We start from the raw sequence: 19754 nt of genomic DNA, 5'->3' as shown, positions 1-19754 counted from the left end.
GTAAATGGTGAATGGAAGCAACATGCAGAATCAGGCAATTTGCCAGTCAACTAAGAATAGTTACAGACCTGGATTTTCAGCCCCAGTTAAATGGATGAAGCTTTCATATCTGGTAAAATTGAGGCAAATTTGCCAAATGCCTTGGCAGTGTTCCTACTGGGTAAAGGTATGGTGTCTGGATCTTGACAATGGCAGTCTAGTCCACAGTAGATCCTGATTTGTCACCAGCTCCATTCTCTCGGTGTAAATAGTCTCTGCACCAGATATACTTGTGGGAAATTTGGGCACATTTCAGAAACTTTCATGACGAACAAAGCTAGAGTGCATGGATGCTGAAGGTGGATCGCTAGGCCACAGTGTGGATAAACCTGTAAAAGCACTTTCATTCCACTGCTTGGTAAATGATATTAAGTTATAAAAATAAGGTGCAAGTGAAAGGTAGAGTTGTTGTAAAAGGAATTTGTCAGAGAGTTAGAGTTGTACAGCACAGAAGCAGTCTGTTTCGTCTGACTCGTCTGTCAGTTCTGATCACCCAACCAGAGAACCGAATTGAATTGTCCTTGAGATGGAACAAGCTTGTCTAAGCTGAATTACCTGCTGCTCTTCCTAGGAGATGCAGTAATAAACAGCAAAATTGGTTCTTGCCTTCAGGAATTAGACCTGGACAGCAAGTTTAAAATAGTTGAACTTGTTTCCATTAGGAGATTTTTGAGTTGTTCAAATTTGAGAAAATTAATTGAAGTGAATTGTCCAAATACCAGGAGATCAAAATTAAGAATGAGGCGTCAAATAGGACTAACCTTTTAATATAGAAGCTGATAGGCACAAGCTGTAAGAAGGTCTTTGAGATCAGAGGAATGAGTCTATTTCTGGTGACTCTAATGATAGACAGCTGCTTGTTAAATAAATGTAGTGATGTTGAGTTGCACTGGGGTGGGGGGAGTGGTGGGGGGAAGTGCTGCACGGTGGCACAGTGATTAGCGCTGCTGTTTCACAGCACCAGGGACCCGGGTTCAATTCCTGCCTCAGGCAACTGTCTTTGTGGAGTTTGCACATTTCCCCCATGTCTGCGTGGGTTTCCTCCGGGTGCTCTGATTTCCTCCCACAGTCCAAAGATGTGCGGGTCAGGTGAATTGGCCATGCTAAATTGCCCGTAGTGTTAGGTAAGGGGTATATGTAGGGGTATGGGTGGGTTGCTCTTCAGAGGGTCGGTGTGGACTTGTTGGGCCAAAAAGACCTGTTTCCATGCTGTAGAGAATCTTGAAAAAAGAAAACTGGATGGTCTATAGGTTCCTGTGTGTTGTGTTGTATTTTGTACTCGTGAATTCGAACCTTTCTCCTCTCTTCTCCCCCACCCCACTAGGTGTGGCAGCACTGTGACTGCATGCGTGTAACTGCAGATGTTGAGCACTACCTGTGTGAGCAGTGTGATCCTCGACCTGTGGAGCGGGTAAGTCAGTCCCTTGTGAATAGCAAAGGGTGTTGTGCATTCTGGTTAACAACATGGGCCACAGCATTCAGCCCGGGCCTTTCTGTTCAAGCTGATGTGCTGTGCCTTTCAGTGCATTAACAGCACTGTTTCCTGATGGATGGTTAAACAGCTTTTGGCATTTCAGTTACATTCCTGCAAATCCTGTGTTGTGAACGTTTTCTGGGAAGTTTCTGCAGTGGTATCAAATGTCAGTAATGCTGCTGCTCATCGGTGTCTGCCCCGGTGGCTGGACATATTGCCGCTGGAGAACCATCCAGACCAGAGGATCCTGATGTTGCTGGCAACTTGCACTCCACTGATCTTACTGCCAGGGAGGGGGGCCATTGCAGCTGAGTAGACCAATGTCACAAAACGAAAGCAACCCAGCCTTGCAGGTTATGGCAGCAAGAGTCAGCACTCCCCTGAGAGGCTGATGGTGACTTTAGGAATAATAGTCAAATCAATTGTAGATTCATTGAAGCTGCATCTGGACAGATGCATGAGTAGGTGGGCAGCAGAGGGAGACAGATGCTTAGGAATTGACCGACAGGTTTAGACAGTACATTCGGATCGGCTCAGGCTTGAAGGGACTGTTCCTGGCCTGTAAATTTTCTTTGTTCTTTGTTCAAATCCTGAAGCAACGCCCATGTGCTCCTTTTTTCTCAGCCGTGCCCACTGCTGGTCCATAAGTAGCCACCACTGTCTGTTCTGTGACTTACTATTGCTGTTTCTCTACAGGAAGTCCCCATGATCCCACAGCCACATTATGCCCAGCCTGGTTGTGTGTACTACATCTGCCTTCTGCGGGATGACCTGCTGCTCCGACACGGTAGGTGGATGCTGGGGAGAATGGCCTCACTCACATGCCTTCATAGAGATAACCAGGAGAAGCTGATAGCATTCCTGACATACACACAAACGTATCTTCAGAAAAATAACAAAACACAAACCCACCCCAATTGGCATATATTCCATTGAAATGTTGTATTAATGTTGGGCTGGATATCCGGTACTTAGGGTTAAGAAGACTGCCGTAACGGGTGTTTGCATTGAAGTAAGATTCTGCACAATAGTCATTACTTATCAGCTCAGCTACTAAAATACAGCTCTCTTTTCACTGCTACCCATTAACAATCCACCATTTGGTACTGCACCTCTTTCTTCTTGGGCTGGCTCGTCTCCTGGTGCAATGATCAAATCAGTAGGGGAAGAAATGCAAAGCTTGCCAATGCTTTATGTTGGTCATTGTACAGTTAGAGAGGGCTAAACTCTGTAACTTCACATGAAGTGGGGTGTGGGGGGGGTGGGGGGGAAGAAGAGACTGTCAGCACATTGCACAGGTGTTCTGTTTGGATGTGCAGACAGTGTGTGAAACATTTACACGCGGTAAATACACTTTTTTAACAGCTTGCTTTCAACTCATTGAAACAGCTCAGTATAACACTGGGCATATCAGCAAAGTGACCAAAGGAAAGAGATTGGTTGTTCTGCACAGGTTAAGTATTGGTGACGATAGTTTCCCCTGAACACCAACTTTAATCTTTAATCTCAGTCAAAATGTGAATGTGGAAACCTTTCTAAGTTGACGTGGAAATCACCAAGGAACTTTAAATTTTGTATCTTTGCTCCACTCTTCTGATCAACTCGGTATATGTTCTGCTGCAGGTGACTGTGTCTATCTGATGAGAGACAATCGGCGAGGTCCTGAGGGCCAGCCTGTCCGACAGTCCTACAGACTGCTCTCGCACATCAATCGTGACAAGCTCGATATCTTCCGTATTGAAAAGCTCTGGAAGAACGAAAAGTAAGGCAGCTGCAGGCTCAACTACATAATGCAAACTTGTAAAATAGCTCCCGAACCGCAGTGACCTGGGCACTTCCCCATTGTTACACAGACCTGTCCCCACCAGTACTGTACCCCAGTGTTATACAGTGACAGACCTGTCCCCACCAGTACTGTACCCCAGTGTTATACAGGGACAGACCTGTCCCCACCAGTACTGTACCCCAGTGTTATACAGGGACAGACCTGTCCCCACCAGTACCATACCCCAGTGTTATACAGTGACAGACCTGTCCCCCACCAGTACTGTACCGCAGTGTTATACAGTGACAGACCTGGCCCCACCAGTACTGTACCCAGTGTTATACACTGACAGACCCATCCCCACCAGTACTGTACCCCAGTGTTATACAGGGACAGACCTGTCCCCACCAGTACTGTACCCCAGTGTTATACAGGGACAGACCTGTCCCCACCAGTACTGTACTGCAGTGTTATACAATGACAGACCTGGTCCCACTTGTACTGTACCCCAGTGTTATACAGGGACAGACCTGTCCCCACCAGTACTGTACCCCAGTGTTATACAGGGACAGACCTGTCCCCACCAGTACTGTACCCCAGTGTTATACAGGGACAGACCTGTCCCCACCAGTACTGTACCCCAGTGTTATACAGGGACAGACCTGTCCCCACCAGTACTGTACCCCAGTGTTATACAGGGACAGACCTGTCCCCACCAGTACTGTCCCTCAGCGTTATATAGTGACAGACCTGTCACCACCAGTACTGTACCCCAGTGTTATACAGGGACAGACCTGTCCCCACCAGTACTGTACCACAGTGTTGTACAGTGGCGACCTGTCCCCACCAGTACTGTACTCCTGATGAAGGGCATTTGCCTGAAACGTCAATTTTCCTGCTCCTTGGATGCTGCCTGACCTGCTGTGCTTTTCCCTCGATTCTAATCTCTAGCATCTGCAGTCCTCACTTGCACACACCAGTTCTGTTCCCCAGCATTATACAGTGACAGGCTTGTGTACACTGGTACCACATTTGAAAATAGTGTGTCCAGACACAGCCGAAGTTAGGATGAGCATGTCCTCAAGTTATGCAGCTAAGCTTATTTCCCCAGATGAAGTCTGAAACTATTGTGCGTTTGCCATCACCTTTTACTGGTGCGGTATTTTGCAGCCTGTATGTTATTTTGAAATTCCATTTTGCTTGATGTCATTGTTAATCTCTATTGTTCTGACAGAGGGGAGCGATTTGCCTTTGGTCATCATTATTTCCGACCCCATGAGACCCATCACTCTCCATCAAGACGGTTTTACCATAACGAGTTATTCAGGGTGCCTCTGTACGAGATTATCCCTCTGGAGGCAGTGGTTGGAACCTGCTGTGTGTTGGACCTCTACACCTACTGTAAGGGTGAGTGAAATTTTAGTCTCTAAGCCTTTTCACCCCTGTCCCTGTCCTGCTCGTTTCCCACCACTGCTGATGCCACCTTTTGTGCTAGCTGTTGAACACTGGAATGGTTCAAGATGGTGTGAACTTCCCCCAAAGCAGCAACTTTTGGCTTCCAGTCAGTGCCCCTTGTGATTTCTTCTGTTACCTCCCTGACCCCAGGGTTCTCCACACCTGAGCATGGAACCCAGGCTTAAATTCACTTGATGTACACACCAAAGGTTAGCACCACAGCTCTCTGAATCATGATCAAAAGTTGGAATCCAAGTTGTTTATAATACCCCTAACTCTGCACATCCTGGGGGTAAGCTTGCCCATTTGTGTAGAGTTGGGCAACATAATGGTGTGTTGGTGGTTAGTTTATGTATGTAGACGTTATCGTGCATGTTGGCATTGCTGTTTAGCATCTACACAAGCCACCTCCCATTCCTCTTCCTGTCACTCCACCAGCATATCCCTTCCTTCCTTCCTGTCTGCTGTGTGTCCAGCATTCCCCTCCGGTGCATCTCTGCAATTCAACTTAACAGCAGTGTGGTCAGGAGTTCCCCACACTCAGCACACCCTGGGTGGAGTGTGGATTCTCCTGAATTCCCAATTTATTAGTTTGTCTTTTTTTTAAACCTTGTCGCCTTTTAAAGGAATTTCTGGAAGTCACCACTGAATGTGAGTAGACGTGAGAAGGTGTGAAAGCCGGCTGTGCCCTGCCCTCAGCTTTGTTCGAGGATTAGCTGTGGTGAGGTTTTGTGCTGGAGCTTGTAACTACACTGTTAATGCACTCTCACCTTTCCCCTTTCGACGGTTTAGGGAGGCCAAAGGGCGTGAAAGACCAGGATGTTTACATCTGTGACTACCGCCTGGATAAATCCGCACATCTCTTCTATAAGATCCACCGGAACCGCTATCCCGTCTGCACAAAATCCTACGCATTCGATCACTTTCCGAAGAAACTGACACCCAAAAGAGATTTCTCTGTAAGTGTTCATGGTGGGATTGTTGCTGGCCGGGGGGAGGGGGGGAGCCGGGGGATGGAATGGATCAGAAGGGATTCAGGGTAGGTGTCAGCTGAGCTCCTGGTGAGGGAGAGCAAGTGAAGGAAATGAATGCTTCAGTTTGTAGTTGGTTTGTTAACCTGTTGTGTACACTGTTGCTGCTACACGGCTAGGTTATACCCTCTGTCTGCCCCTTTTTCCATATGAGCCCCTCCTGCACCCTCTGCCAACTTGGAGAGCTGACCAGTCGGTTTGCCATTTGTGGAAAGAAGCGCTGTTGGGAAATTAAGGTGCGGGGGCCCCTAGCTTCACTTCAGGCAATTGCTCAAGGCCCTGGCAGCAGAGAAGCCAGGGTGATGACATGCATGGCAGAGGAAGCTGAGCCCTGAGAGGCTGGGCGGTGGGATGGATGAAGCCTGATGGAGAGGAGTATTGTTGTGCCGAGTCGTTATTTTTAAACCAAAATCTGCTTTTTGTTTTCTTTTTCTTCTGCTGTTTACTTTCCATTAGCCTCACTATGTCCCAGAAAATTACAAGAGGAATGGAGGCCGGTGAGTAACATTTACTGTCCCACTGCTCTGTTTGTACCTTCTGCGGCAGGTTTGTCTCTTACCTTTACAGTTCTCGCTAGCAGAAACCTGTGGTCGCCCACAGGCCTCTGTGGGTTACAGCAGCTCACCTGCTGTCATCTCCATTGGAGCCGGTGTGGTGAGACTTGCTGACCCTGTTACCCTTAATCCTGTGCTCTGTTAGAGGATTCCTAGAACCTCTACAGCGTGGCGACAGGCCTGGCAAGTCCACTCTGACCCTGTCTGACGACTAACCCACCCAAACCCATTCCCTACCCTATTATCCTATATTTGCACCTAACCTATACATCCCTGAACACAATGGGACAATTTACAAGGCCAGTTCACCTAACCTGCACATCTTTGGACTGTGGGAGGAAATTGGAGCACCCGGAGGAAACCATCGCAGACACAGGGAGAGTGTGCAAACTCCGCACAGCTAGTCGCCCAAGGGTAGGATCAAACCCGGGTCCCTGATGCTGTGAGGCAGCCATGCTAACCACTGAGCCACCGTTAGCAAATCTCTTCCATAGTCCTGACTCCATAAAGATGGGATCGGATAGATTTCCTACTGCTGACCCCTGCTGCAAGTTGCGGGCTTTGAATTACAACAGGTTTGCAGTGAATTCTGATGCCTTCCTTGATTGCTAACACAGTGAGGGACCCCAGTGGATATACCTACCTGACAGCGTCTCAATCCCAATGAGACTCGGTGCCTTTGGGAGCAGAGAGGGGCATTGAGTCAATAATACATGTTAAAATCTCATTACCAATCTCTCTCTGTGATCAGTAAGTAGAAGGTTCATAGGTTTCATCTGGTCTTGAGTGCAAGTTGAAAGCGTGCGCTGCACCGTCCTTGGCAGACAAATCGCATTGAGTTGAAGTTTGCTTTCTTATTTTCCTAGTCGTCCCCAGCAGTCTTTGGGTTGCTGTGGTCAGTTTGCAAAGGGAGTGACTCAGAAATAAATGGTTCCTTTACAATTCCTGCCTCCTTCCCAACTCCCTCCGCCATAGACAGCAGAAATCTTACTTCTGTTACGTGACCTCCCACCTTTGACTTGTCAGAGAACTGATGAAACTCCAACCCAACTGAAGGCAGTCAAGTTTAGTGTCCCCGGCCTCTGCCCCAATGCACTGTTCCACAGATGAGACACTGGGTGGGTGGGGGCTGGGGCTGTTTGCTGTCACATCTGGACCAGTCTCAGGAGTGTGTGGAAGAAGCTTCCACTGTTAATTACCCCAGTCTTTTCTCTTTCTCTATCTCACTCTCATGCAGGAAGACTGTTGGATAAGGGCTAGATAATACTTAGTTGAGGTGTCTCCTGCTGCTGTAGCAGCTGTAAATGCTCACGCCTAGTTCCATATGCACTGGAGCCATCTGTGTCTAAACTGTATGCCCTAACAAACAGGGCAGTAAGAGATGACACATGGTTAGTTTTTAAGCAATCGATTGGAGGTGAAGAGTACCTGTGAAGGTATCAGTTATGGGAAGGGACCCATCTCTCTCATTGGGTCTATGGATTGAATGGTGATAATCACTGTCTGACTGCCCAGGGCTCTGGTTTATGCTGAGGCTGATGGATCACAGGTCTGATGTTCTAGTAAAACAGGGAGCAAGAGGATTGGTCTTGGAGAATCCTTTTTAACCTTTCAGTTGGATTGTCATTTGATTATTATCTGAATAATTTAGAAAGGGACACAGAAGGGAGGAGGGAAAGACCGGCAGTAGTAAAGGTTGGGCTGGCATGGTCACTGGGACTAATAGTTAATGGTAACTGCTGGTTAGCTCAGCTTAACCAGGAGGAATGAAGGGGCTCCCGTCTTGTTGATGCATGGACGAGGAATGGGACCGCGGTTTTTTACTATCTGTTACAGACTAGTGTGTACAGCTTTGAATTGTTTAAATGAGACCCACCTAAGCCTCTGCTGAGGTGTGCCTAGTTAAACAGCCTGCACTTGTTGTCTAAGCTCAGATATAAGGAGTACCAGATGGTGACTGGTGACCAGCAGTCTTAAACAGAGATGGGGTCTGGGATAAGGACAGAGTGATGGCACAAAGGGATAAATAATGCCTGATGGAGAGACGATAAAAGAGTGGTGTTTGGTGAACTTGTTCCTTTTGGCCCCCTACTCCTGTTCCAGGGAACCAGGAAAATGCTGTTCAACCCCTGTCCTTTGACCTGGTGGGTGAGTTGACTTGGAACAAGGAGGTTCTTGAGGAAGGGTGACCCTCTTTCAAAAAATAGCTGTAATTTCTTAATGCATGTTTCAAAAGTAGATATTGTGATTGGGCAGGGGTTCACTGAGGGCATGGGGGGAGCCGGGGAGCGGATTTATTCAGTTTTAGAACTGGAGCTAGCTGTCTAAGTTATCTTCCCCTTGTTAATTCATTTTAAAACGCCTCACTCCAATTGTTTATTCCAAATACTGTTAATTCTCTACACCGTAAATCTTCGAGTATCATACCCACTTTGCTTCCTCTCCTCAAAACCTTGATGAGGAAGGGTGCACATTCTAAATGGGTACTAAAATATCTTTACAACATTTCATAAAGTTCACAGGGGACTTGGGGAGAATGTACGTTCTATATCCGGGGTATGTTCCATTCAAAGATTTACGGTTGCTTAAAAAGTTACTGTTTAGTTTTAAGTTCTCTTTTAAAATTCCTCACGAGCTGCAGGAGATAGAGCTACAATTCTCCACAGTGCTGCCTGGCGATGATGCCAGCATATCACCATGCTGCCACGGCCTACTCTCGGAGACTTGTAGCTTTTGTTTCCTGCAGTGGCAGGAATGCTTTCCGCAGTGCAGCATTCTAATCAAGGAGTGCAGGGACGGCACTCAGGGATGAGCGATGCGCGATCCAAACACTCATTAAACCATCAGGGCTGTATAGTGTGGGATGGGTGAGTAGTGAGAGTTTGCAGAAAGCCCGTTACCCATTTAGTGGGAAGGGCAGTAAGCTTGGTTCTGGTTTCTTCTCAGCTTGACACGCATTCATTGGGCAGGTTCCACCAGTTCTCAGCCAACCCGTCAGTTAGTGGTCTCTGGAGCAGTGGGGCTTGCCGTGTTTTCTCAGGTTTGGGTGGGTGGTGGGATCTGACACTGCCACAGGAGGACCGCACCTCGTACTGAGCCGTCGGCGGAACAGTTGGAGCATGGTCACGGAGCAGTGCAGAACCAGGATCCTGTGCCGGGAATTGGTGCGAGATGTCAGAAGGCAGGAGTCTGACCCGCAGGCAGTGGGCAAGTCCCAGAATCTATCCCACAGCGGCTCAGTTTGGAACGCAGTTCGCTCATCACCTACTGTTGCTGTTGGAGAGCAGTACACCGCTCTCTGATGTCAGAAACACCACGGTTTCCACTGATTCTGGGTGACTTTTATTTCCCTTCATCTTAGACTTTGCTGCACTCCCACCTACCAAACAGCCTTAACAAAGATGTGAGTAAAGACATTAGTGAATAAATAAGTGAATGAGTGATTGATTTCATTTCACAATATTGTCATAATATCTGTGCATGTGTGTCTGTTTAAAATGGAACTTGGCGTTCTTGCAAACTTATCCACAGTTATGTGATTGTCATTTGCAGTGAATTGGTTATAGTACATTCCTCTTCTCGGTTCATACAAACATGCTGGATACAACAATGAAGGCCAAATGGCCTCTGATACTTGGAAATTGGACCAAGGAATTATCTATTATAAATGGTGGGAGGTGGGGCGGGGGAATGCAACTTGGAACAACCCATCTGTTGTTCCCATCAAGAGCTATGTACTGTCAGTCTGTGGTTCCCCCACCTCCAGTCTCTCAAAATCAGTGTACCATTCCAGAGTCACAGAACAAGATCTCCAGAAATACAAGAGCATTTCCAGGGAGTTGATGTTGAATTTTATTTTTAAACAATTTGGATGCTGCACACGAGGGACCTTGGTTACAGTTGGTATACAGTAGAAGTGATTCTGCTGCCTATCCCTTTGGGTATTGAATAAATGCTTGAAAGGGAATGCGTTTTCAGGATAGGGTACAAGGACTAACTGTAAAGCTCTTTCAAAACAGCTAGCCCAGGCATGTTTGGCTGAATGGCCTCCTCCTGTTTATGTATCATTCAGTTTCATAACTGGCAAAATTCCCTTCAACAATCGAACTTTGAAATGGTTTGGGAATAGTTTAATTTTGATTCACCAGAAATTCTGAAAAGGCTAGTACTATCCAAGTATTAAAACACTCAGCTTGGAAACTTCGCACACGTGTGAGATTATTTTTCTTGTGTTGAACGAGTCACTGAGCACTAACTAAAATAAGGTGCAGGATCTGAAAGTGTTTCAGGAGCAGACTCTGTGCATGTGCCATGTCTGACCGTAATCCTGAAGCCACAGAGCTGCAGCCACATCTCAAGTGTTTCCTTTTTTTCCTCTCTCTCCACCCTGTTCCTGTCTGGGCGGGGCACAACCAACAGATCCTCGTGGAAAACGGAGAGGACAAAAGTGCACTGCAAGGAGGTAGTTCAGGAGGAGGACCTTCCACCCCCCATCATTGAGGACATGTCTACTGCCCAAGAGCAGCCAGCTGCTGAGATGCCCCACCTGGAGGAGCAGGAGAGCGAGAGCAGCAGTAACCCTCCCAAAATGGACTGTAACCCAGAGGAGAAGCAGAGATTGCAGAGAGACAACCTCAACAAAATCCTCCTGAACCTGTTGGCCAAGATCCCAGGAAAAAACGGTGAGGCTTGGCTATTGGCGAAAGAGTTTCACCAGGAGCAGGGTGATTCTGCAGCTTGCAGCTGTCTAGATAAGAAAGGGCTGGGTGGGTGTTATAGTTTGGGTGATGCAATCATAATGCCCCTGCACTGGAGAGGAAATGTCTCCCACCAGCCCGGCTGGGTTAAAATGTCTCATGCTGTCAGATATAGGCATATTGGTCAAGTGCATTCTCTTGGCTAAAAAGCGTTAGTGTGTTGTAGGTTCCTGGCATCTCACACTGAGGTCATGATCAATCAGCAATAAATATTGACTCGCCAGCAATGCCCATATCCCTGGAATAAATTGGAAAACCGAGTGCTGGTCAATCTCAGCAGGTTTGGCTGTATCACTGGAGAGAGAAATAGCCTTAATGTTTCAAGTCCAGTATGCCTTTGGTTTGGCACTGAGTTTGTTTTGGACTGCACATTGGTGCAGAATCGAGTTGAACGGAGATTGTGAATGAGCTCTGCTTCTCTACCACAGATACTGCCAGACTTGCTAGGTTTCTCCAGCACTTTGTCTTTATTTCAGATCTCCAGCATCCACAGGACTTTGTTTTTATTATTCCACAAACACAATGTTTAATCCTGTAAATCCATGCCTGGTTCACTTTCTCGTCAGTGGTAACCCCCAGTGGACCCAAGACAGAAATAGCTGGCAAACCGCAGTGGGTCTGGCAGCATTGTGGACCTGGGGAACCAGAGTCCATGTTTCAAGTCTGGTGACCCTTCTTCAGAATCATTCATAATGGGTACTTGGCAGCAATAATGCTGTTGAATGTCAGGGAACTTGGGATCTGTCTTATTGGTAATGGTCATTGCCTACTATTTGTGTTGCGTGACTGTTACATGTCCACCTGACAGCCCAAGCCCATCTTGTCCAAGTGTAGCAAGACCTGGACGTGGATCGCTTCAGTATCTCGGGAGTTGTGAATGGGGCTGAACATTGTGTGACCATCCCCACTTCCCCCAGCATTGATGAAGTGGTTTCAGATGGTTAGGCCTGAGGAACTGTTGCAGAGTGTGGAGAGTTCTTCTGCTCGCTAGTTATGAACAATTCCAGTTTTGCTAATGCCACAAATGCTGCCTTGTCACTCCCACCTGTGGGGTTCAGCCCTTTGGTCCAGGTTTGAGGAAAGTAACTGGCTCTGGTCGAACTCCCACTGACCTAGTTGTATAGGTTATTGCTGGGTAAGGTCCGTTGACAGCACTGTTTTCTGAGACCGTCCCCTGCTTTGATGGACACTTAATGACTGGATTGGATTTCTCCTGCTTTTTGTACGCAGGGCAAACTTAGACATTTTTCTACATTTCAGTCAAAAAGCTGGTACCTACTTCTCCCTGAAATCTTGACGCAGACTGCAGCACAAGTCGTCAGTCCTATTGGACATGCTGTCATGACTCAGTCTTTGCAATATCCAGTGTCTACAGCTATCACTCAATGTCGGTGAGAGGAGAAAGATATAAAATAGACCTAAGGGGCAACTATTTCACCCAGAGGGTGGTACGTGTATGGAATGAGCTGCCAGAGGAAGTGGTGGAGGCTGGTACAATTACAACATTTAAAAGGCATCTGGATGGGTATATGAATAGGAAGGGTTTGGAGGGATATGGGCCGGGTGCTGGCAGGTGGGACTAGATTGGGTTGGGATATCTGGTCGACATGGACGGGTTGAACCGAAGGGTCTATTTCCATGCTGTACATCTCTATGACTCTATGAATGTCATGTGGAGTGAATTGAATAAGCTGAAATCCTGGCTTCTGGGATGCTGGGGACCTCGGGACGAATTCCAGATGGATTATCCACTTGGCACAGTGATTTGAAGATGGTTACAGCCTTGTGTTCCGATACTGATGCATTGAGCTCCCGTATCATTAAGAATGGGGATATTTTGTGGCACCTTCAATTGCCCACTACCATTCATGGCTGGACATGAAGACATGTTATTCTAAAGTAGACAGTTAATCCTGTTAGCTTGAATAAGTAGTTTGTTAGCCTTTTCACAGACAAACAGTACTGAGGAACTAATCTGGTCTTTTGGTTTGTCTGCTTTCCAGCTATCGACGTAACCTACTTGTTGGAAGAAGGATCAGGGAGGCGGCTACGTAGGCGCACACTAATGTTAACTGAGAGCAGCTTCAGGAAGTGATGCACAACCATGGAAGGGAGCGTTTCCTGTATTGGAAATCATGGCTTCTGCCCTGTCCTATTGCGTCCTGACAGCAAGAGAATTGAGGGATGGGGCCCCTCCCCCACCACCCTACACAACCCCTCTACTCCTCAACCCCCCCCTCACTCCCCCCACGAGCTCTCTGATTAAACTATTAAATAGGACAGGAGGATGAAGAAGAAACTGACAAATTGAAACGCGTTAGCACTTGGATGCAGTGAGCCGGCCAGCACTCCCGCTGTTGATCTGCAGAGTGCTCTTGCTGTGTGCGCACACATGCACGCACGTGTGTATGGTGTTCCTCTCATTAACATCGGGGGAAGCGGGGCTCAGTCAACTCCATGCTCCCGTGGCCTGAGGCAGCCGAGAAACTTTATTTTGGGGGAGGTGGGGCACTATTATGTTGCCAAACCACCATCCATGAAGTGGGTGGAGGTGGTGTCTGATTGAAATGTTAATAATACACAAGCGTCAAGAGATCTCTTCTTTTTTTAAAAAAAAAGGACTGAACTCCATTTCTGTTCCTGTTCTTTGATTGTATGTGTGAATTCACCAGTGTGATTGTCATACAGTTTGTCCAGAGTGTGTATATATGTATATGGAGAAAGAGAAGACAGCTGAGAAACAAGGTAGTGGGATAGGGACGTTTACAATCCAAGCCCACTGTTTGCACTCTCTCTGAGCAATTAAAGGCAACCTGTGTGCTGGCCCAGTAACCTACTATGGTACGTGCTTGGATCAGGTCCTGCCCACCTTACCTTCAGCAAAACAAAAAGCAATTAATAAGCAGAGGGCATAAATATAGGCGAAAAAAATGAAATTAAAAAGAGACACGAGTGGATTGGAAGATTGATTGATTAATAGCACTTAAAGTGTCTTTGTAGTTGGGTCAGGGAGAGGAGGGGTCTTGCTCTGGGTGGAATGGGATCTTTGGTTTTGACTTTTTCTAAGTTCATTGAGGACATTCAGAGATACCATTGTTGTTGTCCTAAGCTGTGTGTCTGGTGTGCTCCGTAAAGCAAATAAATTAAGGTGTGCTTTCTCAAAAACCGTCACCCCATCCCCCTGGAGGTTTGCACACAAGGGTCTCCTGCTGGGACTGATGGCAACATTGCGCATCACGCAAGTTACACCTAGCTTAATGGTGACTACGCTTGAGGACAAGTCTGAGAGATTGTCCTAAGTTGTGCTTCCTGTACTCTTGGTAAAAGAGAAGGTTATGAAAGAACCGAGCACCAAAGAGTTAATTTTGTTATCAAAACAAGTGATCTGTGGATGAAGTTTCTCATTCCCATTAAGCTCTGAGAGATTAACATCTCTCCTGAGCAATTTTCTCCCAGCTAAGACCCCACTATTACAAAGAGTCTGGGGGTCCTTGAATGAGATTCAGGGCTAATTCTTTCTCTAGAATCTGTTAAGACTTTTGAACAAGCCACTCATTTGGCCCATCAATCCTGATCCTTTTGTAAATCCATGTGCGACTCCGCCTTCAGGCAGCTCTTTCGCTGGCCCATTTCCTGTCCCAAACCTTTCTTTAATGAGCCGAGCATTGAGTGGGTTTGTTTGAAGCTGTTCCTGCCCACCTTTAACATCAGATGTGAATGGGTCCCAAACTTTGATGTGAAACCGGGACTGATGATCCCACGTCTAATTAGGCGTGCGGTTACTTTCAAACAAAAACACATGGCCTAACAATAACATTGTCATAACATGAACCATACAAGTTGCTGCTGTTTCCTCAAGTTCCTGTCCCCCTTACTTTGTTATTACTTATTTCCAACCTGGGGTGAGCTGGAGTTTGCATGCTGTATACCCATAGTGCAGTGCAGCAGGGCAGGAAGTCATCTTGCCCATTGAATCAGCTCAGACTCTCAGGGGGGAGGAAGATCAATTTGGTTTATTCCACTTGCCCTTGTTCTTATTGCATTTGTTTCTCTCGTTTGAAATACTTATCTATTTCCCTTTGCATTTGTATCTCCCACCTGATCAGGCAGCGTGTTCCAAAGCTAAATGAACCATCATGTTATGTCATCTCTGATTCATTCTCCCCCCCCCCACCTTTGTTTTTCAGGGAGAACCACAGTACAAGTCCAGAATTTTTGTCTGCTCTGTGACCGGTTCTGATCTTGTTGTACATTAGGAGAAAATATACCGGTTTTCCCCTCCCCCTCCCAACTCCGTCATCTGTTCGATTTTTTTTGTTGTCTTTGCAGTTAGCAATTCATAGCCTGTACCCGCTAGAATTGGATCACATGGATTTGCAACAAGTAAATCTGACCACATTATTAAAATGAACATGACTTGTGACTTCTACTTCCTGATCACATTCAGTAGGTCTGACTGTACCTGAACTCTTGCCTATAGCATCTTGGCCAGAAACATAAGGCAGAATCCCTGTCTCTTTTGCTTCATTCAACATTTCCTCCCTCCCAAAAGCTATAAACTCCCCTGGCCCCGCGCACACTTAGTGCTGTCATCTATTTCCCTGCTGAGTGGCAGATCGTCAGAGAGAGAGAGACACCAAACCTCTGCCCCAAAATCACTGATCGCAGCAGAGGGCGTGGTGGGGGAGACTGGGTCAGGAAGCCTCTTACAGGAAGAGCAGTGGGTGGCTTACTGTCCTTGAAGCAGCAGTATCAGGACCGTGTGGGGAAAGGGACTGAGTGTTGATTGCCAGGTCAACCAATCGTGTTGGGGGCCATGTCAAAATACATTTGAACTGAGGTTTGGGGTGCGTGAACGGATTGGGAAGCCACAGTTACCGAGGGTCTTCACTTGTGTACAGTATTAACCAGCTACATGTGCAACACCAGTAACACCAAAGTCATGGCCAAGTGGAGCCAGTGTGAAATCTTCTCTTAAAATAAAACCAACATAAGTAGGCAGGAGAATACAAAAGGAAAGCCACTACAGAAATGAAAAGCAGTATTCAAAATGAAAAAGTATTTGTTGTGAAGTAGAAAACATTTGCATAGAAGTAATAATCAAGACACTACGTTTGTGTTCTGTTTGAACTGTACAGTGTAGTACCTTCCCCCCGCCCATTTTAACTAAAAAAAAACCAAAAAGGAAAAAAAAAAGCTTTGCTTTGTCCGTATGTAAGCTTATGCAGTCCCACTCCCAACATCCTTTTAAATAAGTGGAAAAAAACAGAAATTATGATGTGCCAATGTGTACATATCAGTTGTGTGGTTGTCAGCAATACAGTCATCACATGTTCCTTTTACACGGACCAATTCTGTCCTAATGTACAAACGCATTGCGTCAATCTCAGTGGAACATGTTCCATCCCATTCCCCTTTTGTGTCTCAAAAGAAGAAAACCCTTTGAGATCGTATTTTATTAAAAAAAAATCGAAAAAAGAGAAAGATTGTTTTGACTATTTTCTTACTGCAAAGCAACACTGTACAGTAGCAGACGATTGAGTATGAGATACTCGATTCATCATTGATAGGAGTTTTGACAGGTCTGTAATATTTTCATTTGTCTCCTATAGACATTTCACTCTTGGTAATAGTGTCAAACACTAAGAAAAATACAAAAAAAAAATTTATATATGTAGAAGGCACACTATGTCTGTCATTTTCTCTTTCTTTGCTGAAAGATTAAATCATGTTTTAGACAATCAGTGGTTAGGTAATGCCATTTTATTTTTTCTTCCTCTTTCCTTCCTTTCCCCTACCCTCCCCTCCCCTCCTTACTGGCATAGAAAGTGATGACAGGTTTTTTTTTAAATGTTTTTTTGGGTTACTTTTTAAAAAAAAATTACAAAAACAAAGTCACGGAATCGCTGTTTAAAAGCACTACATTATTGCAAATAGATATAACTATAGTCTGCATGGGTGTAGGCAGTGTGATTGTTTGCTGGAAAAATGCTGCTAATATATTTACTTTTTACAGAAGCATATCTAATAGATAATTGTTTTGACTTTAATCTTTGTAAATTATGTATTACGAATTTTAACGTTGGATGTAATTGCATAAAGACGCGTGTATCTCAACTTGAGAAAGTCTAGTATTAAATGGAGAAACTGTTTTTTTTCTTAATTGTCGTTTGTGACCTTTCTTTGCGTTGGACTTCAAAGTTTCCCAGTCTCAACATGCAGAGTGCTTCCCCTTGTCTGCTCGTCAGGCAAGCCATCTCTGGTGACCCTCTGGGGAGGGGTGTGGCAGGATAGCACAGTGATTAGCATTACTGCCTCACAGCACCAGGGTCCCAGATTTGATTCCAGCCTTGGGTGACTGTGTGGAGTTTGTACAGTCTCCTCGTGTCTGCGTGGGTTTCCTCCGGGTGCTCCGGATTCCTCCCACAATCCAAAGAGGTACAAGTCACGTGAATTGGCCATGCTAAATTGCCCGTAGTGTTAAGTGCATTAGTCGGAGGGAATTGGATCTGGGTGGGTTACTCTTCGAAGGGTTGGTGTGGACTGGGTGGGCCGAAGGGCCTGTTTCCACACTAGGTAATCTAATCTGATCTAAATTTAGATTAGACTTACAGTGTGGAAACAGGCCCTTCGGCCCAACAAGTCCACACCGACCCGCTGAAGCGAAACCCACCCATACCCTTACATTTACCCCTTACCTAACACTACGGGCAATTTAGCATGGCCAATTCACCTGACCCGCACATCTTTGGACTGTGGGAGGAAACCCACGCAGACACGGGGAGAACGTGCAAACTCCACACAGTCAGTCGCCTGAGTCGGGAATTGAACCCGGGTCTCAGGCGCTGTGAGGCAGCAGTGCTAACCACTGTGCCACCGTGCCGCCCAAATCTTGCAAGTGTCTCTGTACCAAGTTTGGATTGACTGAGAGGATCATGAACAATACAGGTATTGTCCCCAAATTTGATGTGCTCCTTCAGGCAGGGTTCCCACTCCTGATCACTATCTGTTGAGAACCTGTCAGGAGGTGTTTAGGGGTTCAGAGTTCTCCTATGCTTTATTCCTGGCTTTGACTCCAAGATAAAGAATAACCATCTGTGTGTAGGCGTGGGGATTGTACGCCTGCAGTACTGTCTCCAGCTGGATGGGGAAGGATCTCTTTCAGAAGGATCTTGTAACTGCGTGACTGGCTGTCCACATTTGTGATCAACTGATCTGTTCCACTGTTGATGATCGTTTGGCTGCAATGCACTCCGTACCGAGTCCATTTGAACTATCAAACACTTCAAAGGCTTGCTGATATGGAAGGGCCTTATCTGTTGAGTGAAGCTTCATGTCACAAGGGAATAATTCCAGTAGAGAAGCCCCGACACTGGCTGCTCTTGCACTTCTGCAAAATGGCACCTGTAACGTACCAACAGGAATGAATGTTCATGATTACTTTCTGTGGAACAAGTATCCAGAGAAACAATGCAATTGCGCCTTTGTTCCGAAACTTCTCAACAATAACAAGATGGATATTCTGCTGTAGTCTCCAGGCATTTCCTGTTGGTTGAAAGGTGCTTTTGGAAAACTTAAGAGTGTAACATGCTGCAATGAGTGCATTTGCATTCTCTTGATGCTAGAGTGCTGGCATCAAGGCTGCTACTCGGTACCCAGTCTGCTTTTTGATGCCGAGGAATTCTCTGCTGAGGTTAAGGAAAGAGTTTAAGAGAAAGAGTCATGGACCGTTGGTGAAAGCCTTCCCCTGCACCGGAATCCAGCTTCAGCAAGTATCCCGAGAAACAAAACAATCCCGCCTTAGTGGTTAGGTTCAGAGTCTCAACACAAACAAGTTTGGATATTGCTGCTACCGTCTCCAGGCATTCCATGTCATCAGCATTTTTCATTCCTGGCCTAACTCGTTCAAACATAGGTAACTAGCAGGCTCTGCTTGGACATAAGGAACTGGAGTGACCCCCCTGAGCTGTGTGAAGGGGAATGGATCTGCTGTGAATCATCCTTCCTGGATATCCACAAGCTTATAGGCCAGTAACTGCACAGTGCCATTAAATTAGATTTGCGAAGACAAGAGGGTTGGCTCACCTTGGAGCATGTCAGCATGATCTCTCTGAAAAAGGCAAAAACCTAGCTGCTGCTTGGATCTTGTGTTGTCCAGGTTTACCAGTGGAACTATCTGCAGCTCCAGTAGACCAACACAAACTGCTGGCCTGCATTCTCTAGCCTGGCCCTTCTCACTTCTGGTTTGACTTGGTGACAACTGGGATCGGTTCTCCCAAAGGAGCCGACAGCCTTCCCTGTCGAGATATCAGTTAATAATTGCTGGCTTTTTGCAGTCCCTTCCCCCTACCTGGTTTTGTCCCACAGCTTGCCCTCTGTGGAGCCAGGCTGCTGGCTGTGTCTCCCGGAAGCAGCAACCATCTCCAAATCAGAAGATTTTGGAGCCAGTTCCCACTGCAGAAACCCAACTCCAGAATCTACACTGGCACCCCTCTGCACTATTCAAGGGGTGCTGCATCGCCTTTTGCATACAGTTTTAAATCCTCGCGATGAATTGTGACACGTCCCATGGCGATTTTTCAGAGAATAATAGGAAAATGGATATCTATGTCCTGTCCTTCAACTAGTATCAACCAAAAAGTGATTTGCCAATGTTTTCCAGGGTGCATAGCAACCAGA

At 46.3% G+C, this 19754-nt stretch overlaps 1 protein-coding gene across 3 annotated transcripts in view; it reads left to right on the top strand.

The window, feature by feature from the left end:
- Window positions 1–17218, top strand: part of ash1l (ash1 (absent, small, or homeotic)-like (Drosophila)) — a 228447-nt gene extending 211229 nt beyond the window's left edge. For 2 of the 3 annotated variants that reach the window (XM_060820800.1, XM_060820801.1), the window contains 9 exons: window positions 1364–1450; window positions 2210–2300; window positions 3137–3275; window positions 4513–4685; window positions 5526–5692; window positions 6221–6261; window positions 9680–9721; window positions 10738–11000; window positions 13079–17218. In XM_060820800.1, the coding sequence (XP_060676783.1) occupies window positions 1364–1450; window positions 2210–2300; window positions 3137–3275; window positions 4513–4685; window positions 5526–5692; window positions 6221–6261; window positions 9680–9721; window positions 10738–11000; window positions 13079–13170 (1095 nt within the window). In that variant the 3' untranslated portion in view covers window positions 13171–17218. The remainder of the gene's footprint in view (window positions 1–1363; window positions 1451–2209; window positions 2301–3136; window positions 3276–4512; window positions 4686–5525; window positions 5693–6220; window positions 6262–9679; window positions 9722–10737; window positions 11001–13078) is intronic. The other variant, XM_060820802.1, reaches the window with a different exon arrangement.
- Window positions 17219–19754: the final 2536 nt, after the last annotated feature.

Source organism: Hemiscyllium ocellatum, chromosome 50 (genome assembly GCF_020745735.1).
Source record: "Hemiscyllium ocellatum isolate sHemOce1 chromosome 50, sHemOce1.pat.X.cur, whole genome shotgun sequence".
NCBI classification, from domain to species: Eukaryota; Metazoa; Chordata; class Chondrichthyes; order Orectolobiformes; family Hemiscylliidae; genus Hemiscyllium; species Hemiscyllium ocellatum.
Note: the sequence above shows the minus strand (reverse complement) of the source record. Positions and strands in the feature narration are given on the sequence as shown.